Source organism: Tyto alba, unplaced genomic scaffold (assembly GCF_018691265.1).
Source record: "Tyto alba isolate M040663 unplaced genomic scaffold, T.alba_DEE_v4.0 Super-Scaffold_14, whole genome shotgun sequence".
NCBI lineage: Eukaryota > Metazoa > Chordata > Aves > Strigiformes > Tytonidae > Tyto > Tyto alba.
Window position 1 is genome coordinate 31,299,318 of NW_024881276.1, and position 12,560 is coordinate 31,311,877.

The 12,560-nt window shown below is 38.1% G+C and overlaps 1 protein-coding gene across 2 annotated transcripts in view; it reads right to left on the minus strand.

The window, feature by feature from the left end:
• The window catches only part of MAP3K7CL (MAP3K7 C-terminal like), a 30,942-nt gene that overhangs the window by 14,694 nt on the left and 3,688 nt on the right, over nt 1–12,560 (minus strand). For both annotated transcript variants that reach the window (XM_009963365.2, XM_033011352.2), the window contains one exon: nt 4,490–4,548. In XM_009963365.2, coding sequence (XP_009961667.1) covers nt 4,490–4,548 — 59 coding nt within the window. The remainder of the gene's footprint in view (nt 1–4,489; nt 4,549–12,560) is intronic.

Here is a 12,560-nt window from a genome sequence, read left to right on the forward strand (position 1 = left end):
ACAGTATACTTTTAAACTTTCTAAAGTAATTTCTTTGTGTCTAACATGAGTCTTGGCAGTCAGTAGAATCAATAGTTCCATTATGAAAGTTCCAGAGTAAAAATGGTTTCTGCTAAATGCTGGTATCACATACTACAAACTGTCCCTTTCATAATATTTTCATTGCTTCTTTTGTATAGATATTTCCCACTAAAGCATGAAAAACTACCCCTTGACTTAACAAACTGATACTATGAATGGTTGGAGCCTTTTCTCTGCTGCAGCCATTTTACAGTCATCTAATTCCATTGATCTCAACAGATTTGTAATACAAAAAATGACATAGATTCCTCTCTCAAGCTCATGATTTCACGAGAAGAGATGATAAAGAGTTACAGAACACCCTGTGCATCCATCCGTATGTGACTTGTGTTCTTCCCTCTTCAGGATCAAACTCCCAGCTGGAGTAAGGACTTTGATGGAGAAGAGGGAGATGAACCGAGCGAGTCACAGGAAATGCTGGAACAGGACAGACAGCACACAGGGCACAGTAATGCGGGTACTTAACACTAGATACCTTCCTCCATATGCAGTGACCTAAACAACAAGGCCTTAGATGCTGATGTAGGTGTCTAAAGATAGCACGTAACCCGTAGTAGAGTGTCTGTCGGAGGGGCCACCACCCACTGTGCAGCTAATCAAGGAAGTGCCTCCCAAGGCCCAGCCCAACTTTCCCACAAGGAAAAGGTTAAGGTTTCCCAACAACAAACCCACACACGTGGCAAGCCCACCCTCGCTGCACTACCCACCACACTGCCCACACCAGGGCGCGGGGGAAAGACACTGAAGCCCAAATAAGCAGGTGCTTTATCCTCAAACTCTTGCTCGTCAGTGGGAAGAAAATAATTTCCAACACTGCAAACAAAAGGAATTGAAAGCAAGAAGTTTATTAATATGAGCTTTGTTTCAGTGGTAGCATATCAGGAACTTCTTCGTAATTTTTTTTAATAATAAAGCTGTGAAAGAGACCAGGATTTTCCTGCATATAGCTTAAACTGCTCTGTTATCATATGTAGGGCTTTTGTGTCTGGTTAAAGATACATTAATTTATTTTTTAAATTAAAAAGAAAAGAAAAAAAAAAAAAAAAAACAAACCAAAAGCAAATATTTTGAGTTACAGAATTTATATTATTTTCTTACAAATTGCTTCCTCTTGCAAAAGACAACATTTTTGGTCTGAACCTAGCTAGCAGATCAGAACATTAGATTGATCATTTTTATTCTTCAGAAAGAAGCTGTAACTTTCAACTGGGACTGTCCTTAGTAGGAGTCCTTATAGAGAATTAGCTATTTGCAGTTAGTCTCCTAGAAATACCTTTTCTTCGGTCAGTCCTAGCTCTACCTCTGTAAAGTTGGCACCAGTGCTTGGACAGCAGGGTTTATTGCCCTGTCAGGGGGAGGCTGCATTGAACTTTGCCCTGCCATCGGATACCATTGCCCAGGGAGTAGGTATGGTAGGACTGTGGTAGGAAAAGTGGGAACAGTAGGTAATTCTGCTCAAACAGCCAAGTTGTCTGCCAGGGCCTAACATAGAAGGAGAAGGGCTTGAAGCCTAAAACAGAGGTGCAAATTGCTTGGTACTCAGGCTGTGGTCTGGTGCCTGCATGCATAAAATTCTAAGGCTCTGATTTTCCAAGTCACTCAGTGAACTTACATAGCTTTCAAGCTGCTTTCAAAATCCAACCTGAAGATCAGCTAATTTGGCCTTTTTTGTTGTTTGTTTTTAAAACAAGTTTCAAAATTTTCCTTCGTATGTTTGAATCCTGGAATGATGACTTTTTAAAAAAAAAAAGAAATTGCCTATTACTATATAGCCACATACTCTGCATTTATAGTTTGCTTCTTTAAATAAAAGACAAATGCTTTTGACTGTATTTATGGCATGGTGATGAAAATCCTGTAGCTCTAGATGTGATATTTTTATTATGAAAATATGTACCAGCATTCTTAAAAATTCTAGCATTTCAGGCTGCTATACCACAGCTGATTAAAGGGTTCATTTACATGACGTTTCACGTCTGCTGCTTTATACTAGCTAACTTTGGGATAGAGAAAAGCATGGATGGAATGACAAGGGACACCACCATTCAGTACTTTCGCAGGTCCTGGTGAAGCCCCTGTTGTGAATTGCTGCTGTAATACAGGAGCTGCTCGTTTCAAAGCTGGTATGGCTGCATTAACACAAATTGCAACCTCATGATATACAGGGCTGAGACACCCTTAGCAGTTTGGACTACAGCAATTTAAAAAAGTAATTAATAAGAAAATGTAACTAGGTAAATTATAACTTGGTTACCGCTATTGTTTGTTTGAAATTTTAAAGTGGTATAAACATAACTTAATAACATCAAATAGTTATACCTTTCAACTGTGATCCAGACTGACAAAAGCAAGGAAATCCAAGTTTTCATCACTAAGCTAAATGCAGTTACGTCTGCATCAGCTCAGAACCCTGTCTTGACTTAACTGCCTTTGGTTGAACATAAAGACATCTAAATATAAATACGCACATAAGCTTGAAAAGCTAAAGGATGAAGCACTACCACTAACTTTATACTTCTGACTGGTTGAGTCAGCCAGATAGTCCTCGTAAGTTATCCTTTCAACTACCTCAATATTACCAGAAAAAGTTTCTGAAGGATAATTAAAATAACATTATCTGAATCAAAGCCTTTGATTGTTTCTTTGAATTTGTTATCATATTGAGATCATGAGAATAAAGGAAGGTTCTACGGACAAAAATATGTCAGGTACTTAACAGACCAAGAGGGTGTACTTAGTGGAACTGCTCTATTGTGTACTTAAAACTTTTACTGAAAGGGTATTATTTATCCAGCAGATTTGAATGCTTCCAGAGGAGCAATTTCAGTCTATCATGAAATTACACATTTAGAGTACATTATACGTTCCAGAAATGGGTCATAAAAGTCCTAATAAAAAAAAATGATCACTTGGCCTGTAAAGTACATACATCTAACTCTAGTAATTTTGTTTTTATGTACCAACAGCAGTAATGGTAATCATAGTTTGCTCTTTTAGAGCAGCCTTCACCCACTAATCTCGATGCTCTTTAATAAAAAAGGTAAAAATTATTAACCTCATTTCAGAGATGAGAAGAGGGATGAAACAACTCCTCCAGGATCATACACTGTGTCATTGACAGAGTTGGAAACAGAATGCAGGTTCTTTACTTTCAATTCAGTGCTTCAGCCACAAAACAATATAACTTTTCTCAAATTCTTCTGAGGGAAAAAAAGATCAATCATCTTTGCTGCACTGGAAGATCAGTGGAATAGAGAGGCCAACATACTACCGTGTTCCTTTCACCCTAAATCTTAGGTTGCTACTCGTTCCTTTAATCTTTCCTAGTTATGCCTAAGGAACCTGCCCCTATTCTCAGGATTAGAGGGGTAGAGCAAGAAGAGCCTCCGTCATCCTCCATTCCTTCCTCAGTCATCCTTCTGAGGGGAGCAGCAGTACAGAATAGTCAGTCCTTTAAGTCAGCAGCCCTCCAGTGTTGTCTCACTAGTTGATAGGGACAGGAAGGATGACATCATTGGACAACACGGTCTGCTAATGCCTTTCTCAATTTACACTCAGGAAACAACTGCCTTCATATTGAAATATCAGAGGAAGTCTAAATGCTCCTGGGAAACAGATGATCTGAAGTAGTTTACAAAAGCCAACAAACACTCCAGAACCGCCACAGAGGAAAGGGAAATAATCCCTGGATACAGAACTGGCTCTGTGCCTGCTGAACCACGGAGTTGCCATCAACTGCTGTCTGATTGTCCAGTCTGTCGGGCTGTGCTACGCTGACAAATCGGGCTGCTCACAAAAGGATTCACCACTTTCATCCTGTGCTGCCTGCAGACACCTGCTAGGGCAACGGTTAGGGTTGCAGCATGAACCAGAGTAACTCTGAGGAGGATCTCATCAGTCCCGATGGTTCGCTTTAGTTACCCAAGATTAGAGATAAAATGACACTACAAAATACACCTTTGTGTTCTCTTGGAGTGCTTCAGAGAAAGCTGATCATACTGGTTTTAGCACAGCTTGTAGGCATGAGAATATAATACCTGGCTCATTCCTTCTCCCATCAAAGCCACAAGAACTCTTCATTGCAGTGCAGCAGCATGGGCTGTGTTTTGCACAGGAATTATAAAAAAAAAATTAAAAAGCAGGTGAGATTATTAAAACGGTAATTTCCCTGATTGGATTAAAAATGGGAATAAATTGGATTAAAAATGTCAAATCAATTTTTCTGAAGTTCTTGAAAAGACAGTGTTTTCCTCTATGGAAATATACAGCCTTACCAAACGTTAATGGGTTAAAGAATCACCACTGAAAACACTCATCTTAGTGTAACAGAGTTTTTTTTATCCTAACAAATATAGTGAATGTGAAGTAGAACTCTAGTAAAAAAAAAAAAAAAAAAAAAAAAGTTTACCTGCAGCTGCTGATCTAGTTCTGGAAATGCCAAAGGGAAATTTTCAGAGGAAGCATCATCTAAAAGGTAAACATGATGTTAAAAGTCAATGTCCACCAAAACGGGCATTCCAAATGATCTGTTTAACATAGTTCTGCATTGCATATATTCAGAATAATACTGGGATGTTGCAAACACCTCCGCATCTTCTTATCTTGCTACACTTGAGATACCTTAATAGACCCCTTGAAAATACTAGTGGTTTGGCAATAAGGAAATGTCTAGGTGCTGGAAAGACATAAAGCTTGTATTGTATTGCAGTGATTAAGAAACAAAACAAAGCCAATTAGCCCAGTAGAACATGTTATAATTTAATAAAACCAATCCATTACACTGGAAAGTAAAATACCTCCCAAGGACAGCATCTTAACCACCAAAATGTTCATTACTTGAATGAAGGGAAAGATATCCTCCCCATCACAATACAGTGATTTAGAAGGGCTAAACCAACAATCACAGAAACCTTTTCTCCCACCACCCAGAGGCAACCACAAGAACACACAAACCAGCCTGGCAACACTGGAACTAGAAGACTGTTACTTACACGGGTGGGATTAGAATGGGGAAGGCACCACAAATTTCTCCATACTGCAAAGAAACGTCTTTACTCTAACCTGCAAATAACAATCCTTATGGGCGAGAGTTTGTTTATGACAACAAGCTAAACTGTGTTTTTATTTATTTCTTTATTTTTAGTACAGGCTTCCAGCAAAGGTGGGACAGACTGTGCCAGTTACGTCAGTGTTGTGATGTGGACACCTGCCCACTAGTAGCTGGACTGAGATCAGAAGTATGAATCATACTTGGTAGCGTCACAGCTAGCCACTGCAATATTTCTTTCTCAGTGACTTTCACACTATCAGTTTTGCATTGGATTGTGATGACTGTTTATGCATCTTACTACAGGTTACGGGAGGTGAAGAGAAGGTTACTATTAGCTAGCTTAGAGAGTCGGTTATTTGTAATGTGTCAAAGTTAAACGAGGATGGCTCTCTCGGGAGAAAATTGCTAACATAGGTCAGATCCTGCAACCTGCTCTATGCTGGCAGACTTGTACACTACAACAAAACCCCAACAAGATTAAGAGGACCATGTATCAAAGCAGGATTCTGAATATTCTTAAAGAGTACAGACTAGGATTTAAACTATTTGTCATGTATTCATTACTGCTTTATCCTGCTCTCAGTGGTGATACAGCAAAGTATGTTAGGGGGAAAAAGTAAAACAAGTCACCTTATCCTATGAAGAACAAACAAGCTGGCTAACATATGGTCAGAGACTTTAACTAACACAGCTAGAGCTGGGAACCTGTAGGAAGGGGTGCCAAGAGAAGAGAAAAAAAAACAGTGATACAGAGGGCAAAAGCAAAAGCTTTTGAACTTCCTCAGGAAACAAAGTGAAGTTTTATATTTTCAGGGGGTATGGGTCTTGCTAGTATTATCAAAAAGTCATACCTGCACACCCCACCCCCCCATCTTCATTTTTCACACCAAGTCTCAAACGTGTCAATTCTGGAAAATACTTAAATGGCTTTAATGGTATAGAATTGTATCACACTGAAATGCAAGTGTTTACCTTTAGTTTGCTGTTGCTTTCTTGTACAATATTTAAAAATAGACTAATATTCTAAAAGAAGAAAGATGAATCATATGACAAGGCTAAAAGGAAGGACGGAATAGGACTCAGTTCGACTAGCGGTACAGCTGCTCTACAAATATTTGGCTGAATAGCTGTTAAATATTCTGACAGAGATATTGGACCAGAGTCATGGATAGCAGTTAAGCTGCTATTTGTTTTGACAATTCCAGCACTACAATCTTTGGTACAGTAGCATTAAGGAGGGACCTTGAACATTTTTAACTTAAAAAAAATGAAGCAAAGGCAACCCAAATAATTTTAAAGAAACATCAGCCAGTAATTTTTCACTGCATCAGATATTAATAAGAAAACAAAATTAATTCAGTGTCAGAATATTAGAAAATATATTGGATTTTCTTCAGAAAAGAACCAGTCAAAAAACTTTGGAAATACTTTAAAAAGGATGGAATATAGAGGGAAATTACTACAGAGGAAATCCTTTCAATAAACAGATGTTCCCTGCTTATTTTTTGAACTCAAGTGACTGAGTCAATGGTACTAAAAATAGAACATATTGGTATCCTAACCATTATGGCATACCATAGTACATTTTATAATGGGCCTGCCCTAGCATCTATTGAACAGCTGCTAGGGTTTTTTTTAGTTAGGCTAGTTTAAGACTTGTTTAAATCATCATCTGATGCACAAAACATCATCAAGAAAAGTTGGGCACTTCAGTGGTTTGAAATTTTTTGGAGTTCCCAGTTCTCTTAGGCTCCTCTGAAATTTTCAGCTGAAGTATTTAGTTTACAAAAATTAATGGAAATCTTCACAGCTAACTGCAATCTTGTTTTCCACAAAAAGAACAACAAAAAACTTTCCCCACAGCTTCCAGTGACATAAGTTACTGCATCAGGTCAGTCTGTATTTCACTGTTGTCAAAGTAACAACCACAACAATAACAACAAAACTGGCTTGGTAAAAAATAAACACCTTTAGATTACACACAAGGGAGAAGCAAATGACAACAGTCATTCACCTACTAAAACCTTTTTGAGGATGTTTTCATGAAGACAAGAGGAAAGATACAAACTTTCTTCCAGAAGAATCACTATTGCCCTTACAAGCTTGAATACTGGGTGTTACGCAGGAGATAGACAAAATCACATTGCCTTCTAGCCTTAAAAATCTATAACAGAAAATCAGAAACACTGAAAATGTCTGAAATGTCAAAGAAAATATTCTGAAGATCAGAACACTCTCACAACTATCTCCTTATCCGTCTATATTTGTTCTTTTCTATTCTATATCTCCTTAACTAGACAATAGAATTCAGAAAGAAATTTTTCTCCTTTTCTCAATTTATCATCAATATTTCATGAGTGCCTAGATTGTTATAAGGAATCACTGATATAATCAAAGACCCCCTTTATAATACAATTAGTGTTTTTTTCTGTACCAGAAAACCCTGAATATAACTAGGCTGATTCTTCACCAGATACAAACAACATCTCACCTCTCTGGTCACTGTTTTACTGCTCCCTACACTGTTGCTCGTAAAGAAAAAAGGATCTATAATTCAAGCTGGTTGTTGAAAACACATTTTGTGTAAAAGTAAAAACACAAAAAATCACAGGCTTCAACTTGCTGCACCTGAAAATGAGTCAAGATTCTGGTCAAAAGAAAACAAGAAAGGAGGAAAAACATACATGTGAATGTTACGGCCATCCCAGCAAACTCAACAGCACTAACCCGTGATATGAGAGTCAGATCTGGGACTTCATTATAGGCACCTTAGTTAAAGTATTTGTTGCATGATTTCTAAATGAGTAGCACATCCTGATTTCTCATAGATCCTGAAACTAATTTTTAAGGTCTATATTTAAAAGCACACTAAAGGTAAAGACCTGTATTCTGATTACAAGATGAATTCTCCGCACATACAACTGATGTTTTTTCAACCAGAGACTTGGTTCATATGTATGGTGGAATAGTTTGACTTCCATGTTTTTCATCAGGTTCATACATTCACTTTGCTTGTTGCTGAAAACTGTCATTATAATAGAGAGCATCCAAGGGAGGGTCTGCAGGGAAATCACTTCCTTCTTTTGCTTTCCATCAATTGGGCTGAGACAAAGTACCCTTCTATGTCAGAGCCAGCTCTCTGACCATTCCTACAGCAAAACTAACAACATAATGAAAGAACAAGTTCCCTAAGCATGCTGCCCAGCCAACGCACCTTTGTGCTGAAACAGCGTGATGGGCAGCTTTGTGTAAGGGAAGCGATGCTAAGATGCTCATCCTTCACTGTCCAGGTGAGCACTTGCCTCTCTGATGGTAGCACCTATTAATGCAAATGTGAGACGGGCTTCTAATCTCTGGTACAGAGATCCACACAAGCTATCTGATTTAGAAGGCTGAACTGTATTCAGACTGCTTGCCTTCATAAGAAAAGGCTTACTACTTATCAGTGTGTCCTGATGCATTCGGTCCCCTGACATAGGCTAATGTTGCACATTTGAGAACGAATCATGCTTTCTGGAATGCTTCACTTATTTAATCATGTTCTGGCCTTCTGGAGATTCCAATAGCCCAGACCTTCATCATGTAGACAAACAAGCAAAATCCCTCACACTTTGCTGTCTGACTAACACAGTGTCTGGTACAATGAAGTGCAACACACCAGTCTCCTCCTATATGGCTGCTTCATTAAGCTGAACTGTAGGCTATGGGCAATAGCTAATGCATAAATACTTTAAGAACAACATCTGATTTACCTGCAGTATAAACTTGCAAAATACAGTTTCTCTAGGATCTTCACAAAGACAGACAGAAATAGAACATAAAAATTTAAATGTGTTGAAAGCACATTAAGGTTGCTAAATCAAGCATTCAAAATTTAGGAAATGCCAATCACAGCTCTGCTTCCTTGAGTAACTGAGTTATGATCCAGTCTTTAATTATACAATCAGGTACTATTTTTTTCTCCTACATGCGTGGGCAAGTGTATTCAGATCTCTTCCTCCTAAATTAAAGCATTAAACCAGCAACGTAAGTAGGCCGTTATCCTGTAAGTGGATCAGCTCTTACACAGGGAAAGTGCTCTAACTCAGCTGCAAGCACCGCAGCTCCCAGTGGGACAACACTGGCAATCTGTGCATCGGGGTCCAGCCTTGGCCCTAGGAGGGCAGTGAGATCCAGCAGCTCCGGCCCTGGTTACTGACAGACAAGCATAGACTCATCGGATTCGTCCTGGAAGGCTGTGTGGCTAAGTGACTGCGACTTGGCACTGCTGCGTGAAGTACCCCGGCTTCTATTCACAGCCCTGCCTGACATGACCTTATGCAACCTCACAGTTACCTCACTCGTAAAATAATGGGGAATGGTCACTGCCTGACCCAGGAATAGGCTATGAAGCCTTGCTCAATAATAAGAGTTGTGGACCTCTCAAAAAATAGAAACAGCCCGTAATAGAAAAGATAAGATCAAACCCCTCCTCCTCCATATACCTTCACCTAAGCTTAGCACCCTCTGATGCCACTATCCCTTTGAGGGTATCCCACTTAAGTTCCTGTCTCATTTCCCAAAGATCAAGCCACTTACTTGTAGTCTGGGTGTAGTTTCAGGAAACTAGCTTTGTAAATGTTAGCCATATATTTTATCAATCCCCACTGGTTTTCAAGCAATACATTATCTGCTGGAAAGCTTCTGTTGCCATTACAAGAAAAATTAGGATGGAGTAGGGATTTGAAGGTTCCTGTTGAAGAAGTAACCATTGGAAAAGGATCTTGCATGATCAACTATAAAGGCAAAAAATTATTCCTGGTCACTAGGATAACAAAGGTATAAAGAAGAGTAAAATAAGTCATTTGCTATGCTTGCAAAAATATTACACTGCTCCACTGTCTGTCAGTTTAATTAGAAGATGTATGCTTTGCCTTTGTTACCAGTGATTTTTCTGGAGAGTGCTATCAGAGGTAGACTAATTTCAAACAAAAGAAATTACCAATAATTTCAAACCCAGTCATTTATCACCACATGTCACTAGCAGAACTTTTCTGTGAGATTCGAGCTTTTGTTCTAGAAGGGAAGGTGAAGAGATGTTTATCTATAAATCTTCCCTTAGAACCGTAACACAAAACAAATCCACTTGTCTAAATTTAATAATGTTCTTGTTATAATCATTTTATCTTACCGTGTTCAGTAAATAAGTGCGATATAAAGTGGGACATATTGCATTTCATTGGTTTAATTAAATTGATGTTGATAAACTACAACAAACTTTCTATTTGGGAACACTTATTTAAATTTTGGAACACCACGTTCAGTTTAACTTGCATTAGTTTCCAAGTGATATAAGATAGTCTGAAACAGTATGTTACAAATTCATTAATTTAAAATGGTACTTTAAGTCAAACCGGTGCAAGACAGTGTGCAGACACACCCTGGGAAACCTGTGTTTGCTGCCAGCTTAGTACACTTGAGTAAAAGAGCCAAACATAGATATCTATATATACAGGAATAAGAGATACACAATAAAACTGTCTTCTGATATAGCACCCGCTGATGGGCTGCTCTGAGACTTTTAAGGAACTGGTTAGCCTACTTTCACATTAAAACTACTGCACAAAGCTGGCCAGGATTTCAGCCATCATGTGTTGACTTACAAATAATATAACACAATTAAATTATTTCTTGTACGCCCAAGATTAGTCAGCTCCAGTCTTGTAGGTCAGTTAACACAAAGTAATCTCTTCTCATGAGTTGAGAGCAGTTTCTCCTTTCGCTGCTCCTCACACCCAGTGCTTGGTTACAATCCTAGCCAGTGAGATAATCACCACCCACAAGAAACATTCCATTTCCCCTTTTTATATCTGGTTGTGCTGCCAGTTCCTCCTGGTAAGCAGTTGTACAGCCCCCGGAAGGAGAATGCTGCCTTTCTGGGTGAAATCTGTCACTACTGTGACCTTCAAGTGAAGTAAAATTTAAGGAAAGGCTTAAATCAAACAAATTGCTTTACCACTTAGCCCTGGTGAAGAACCTTTTATATATATTCTAGCAGTGCATGAGCCTCACCTGATGCTTTACTATCATGCTTACAGCAGGTAACTCCTCTTTGAACTGAAAACAAATATCCTTGTCAAGGAGGAAAAAAAAAATTAAAGAAATACAAAAAAATAAGGATAAAAAAAAAAAAAGTAGCCAAGTATGGAATACCTAAAGGTCTATCTGTTAAATGTTTTTATAGATCATCTTAAAAAAAAAGTGTTAAATACTTATTTGTACTCTCTCAATTCAACTATGGTTTGCTGGAAATTTTCAAACCTGATATAAGTTTATTTCATTTGCCTTCTTTAAATATATCAAATATAATAACCATGTTCAGGCTTACCACAAAGAGCAGGAGCAGAATTCTTGTAACATGGTAAAACAGTGTACTGGTTTAGACCTCCTGGTAGCCCCCAAGGGGATGTGATGCAGAGGAGAACATGGCACTCACGTTATTGGTTGCTATTTAGTTTTATTATTAGTACTCACAGAGATTCTGGATTGCATACTGCAGGAACACTTGCATATATACAGTAAAGGACGCAAAATTATGGAAAAGTTCAACAAAATGTAGCAGAAGAAGATTACCTTTCTGTAATTGAGTTTATTTCTCTAAATGTTACAAGAGAGGCTGGAATTACTAGCAGGATAGAAAAGTAAAAAATAAAATATGATGCAATGTTAAGGAAGCTAGGCTTCCTGCCTTTCATGTCCTCTTCTTCCAAGCTATTCACAACCTTGTCATTTCCTACTGCCGTCTCTTGTCACAAACTACTCTACCCTCTTTGATTTTCCCATGGTCTCAGCTTTCCCTGACTTGTTTTCAGTGTCTCACATAAGCATTCTTTTTCCATAATTTGTAAGAACACTCCTCTTTCTTTTACATCTCTCTTCAAGACCTATCTTTGCCATAATTCCTGTAAGAATTGTATCATGTTACTGTATCTTGAAAGATGAGAATGATTCCTTATTACTTTCTGTAATAAAAAAGTAATTACCGGATTATTTTAATTTATGAAAAAAGGGCACATAGATAGCCACATGTACTTCTTTATATTCCTTGTCCCAATTTTCTCTGTCACTTATCTTTATGAGCTGTAAGTTATGTGCAATAATATATGAAGATGTTTGTTTTGAAATTCCCTTGCTTAGGGAATAAGATTCTATTTCAGGCATGTAGCTGCAAATTAGTATTACACAACAATTAACTAGAAAAGATAATGTATATTCTAAAATATTTTTAAAATGAGAAAACTGTATTCAAGCTGAGACTGTTTACACAAAGCTCAGGAAGCGGCCTCACACATTATCCTACAATGCACACCATCCCATAAAGCACTCATCAGCAGTGGGTTTCAGTTATCATTATCAGAGATGCTTATATTTCGTGCCATAAACACATCTC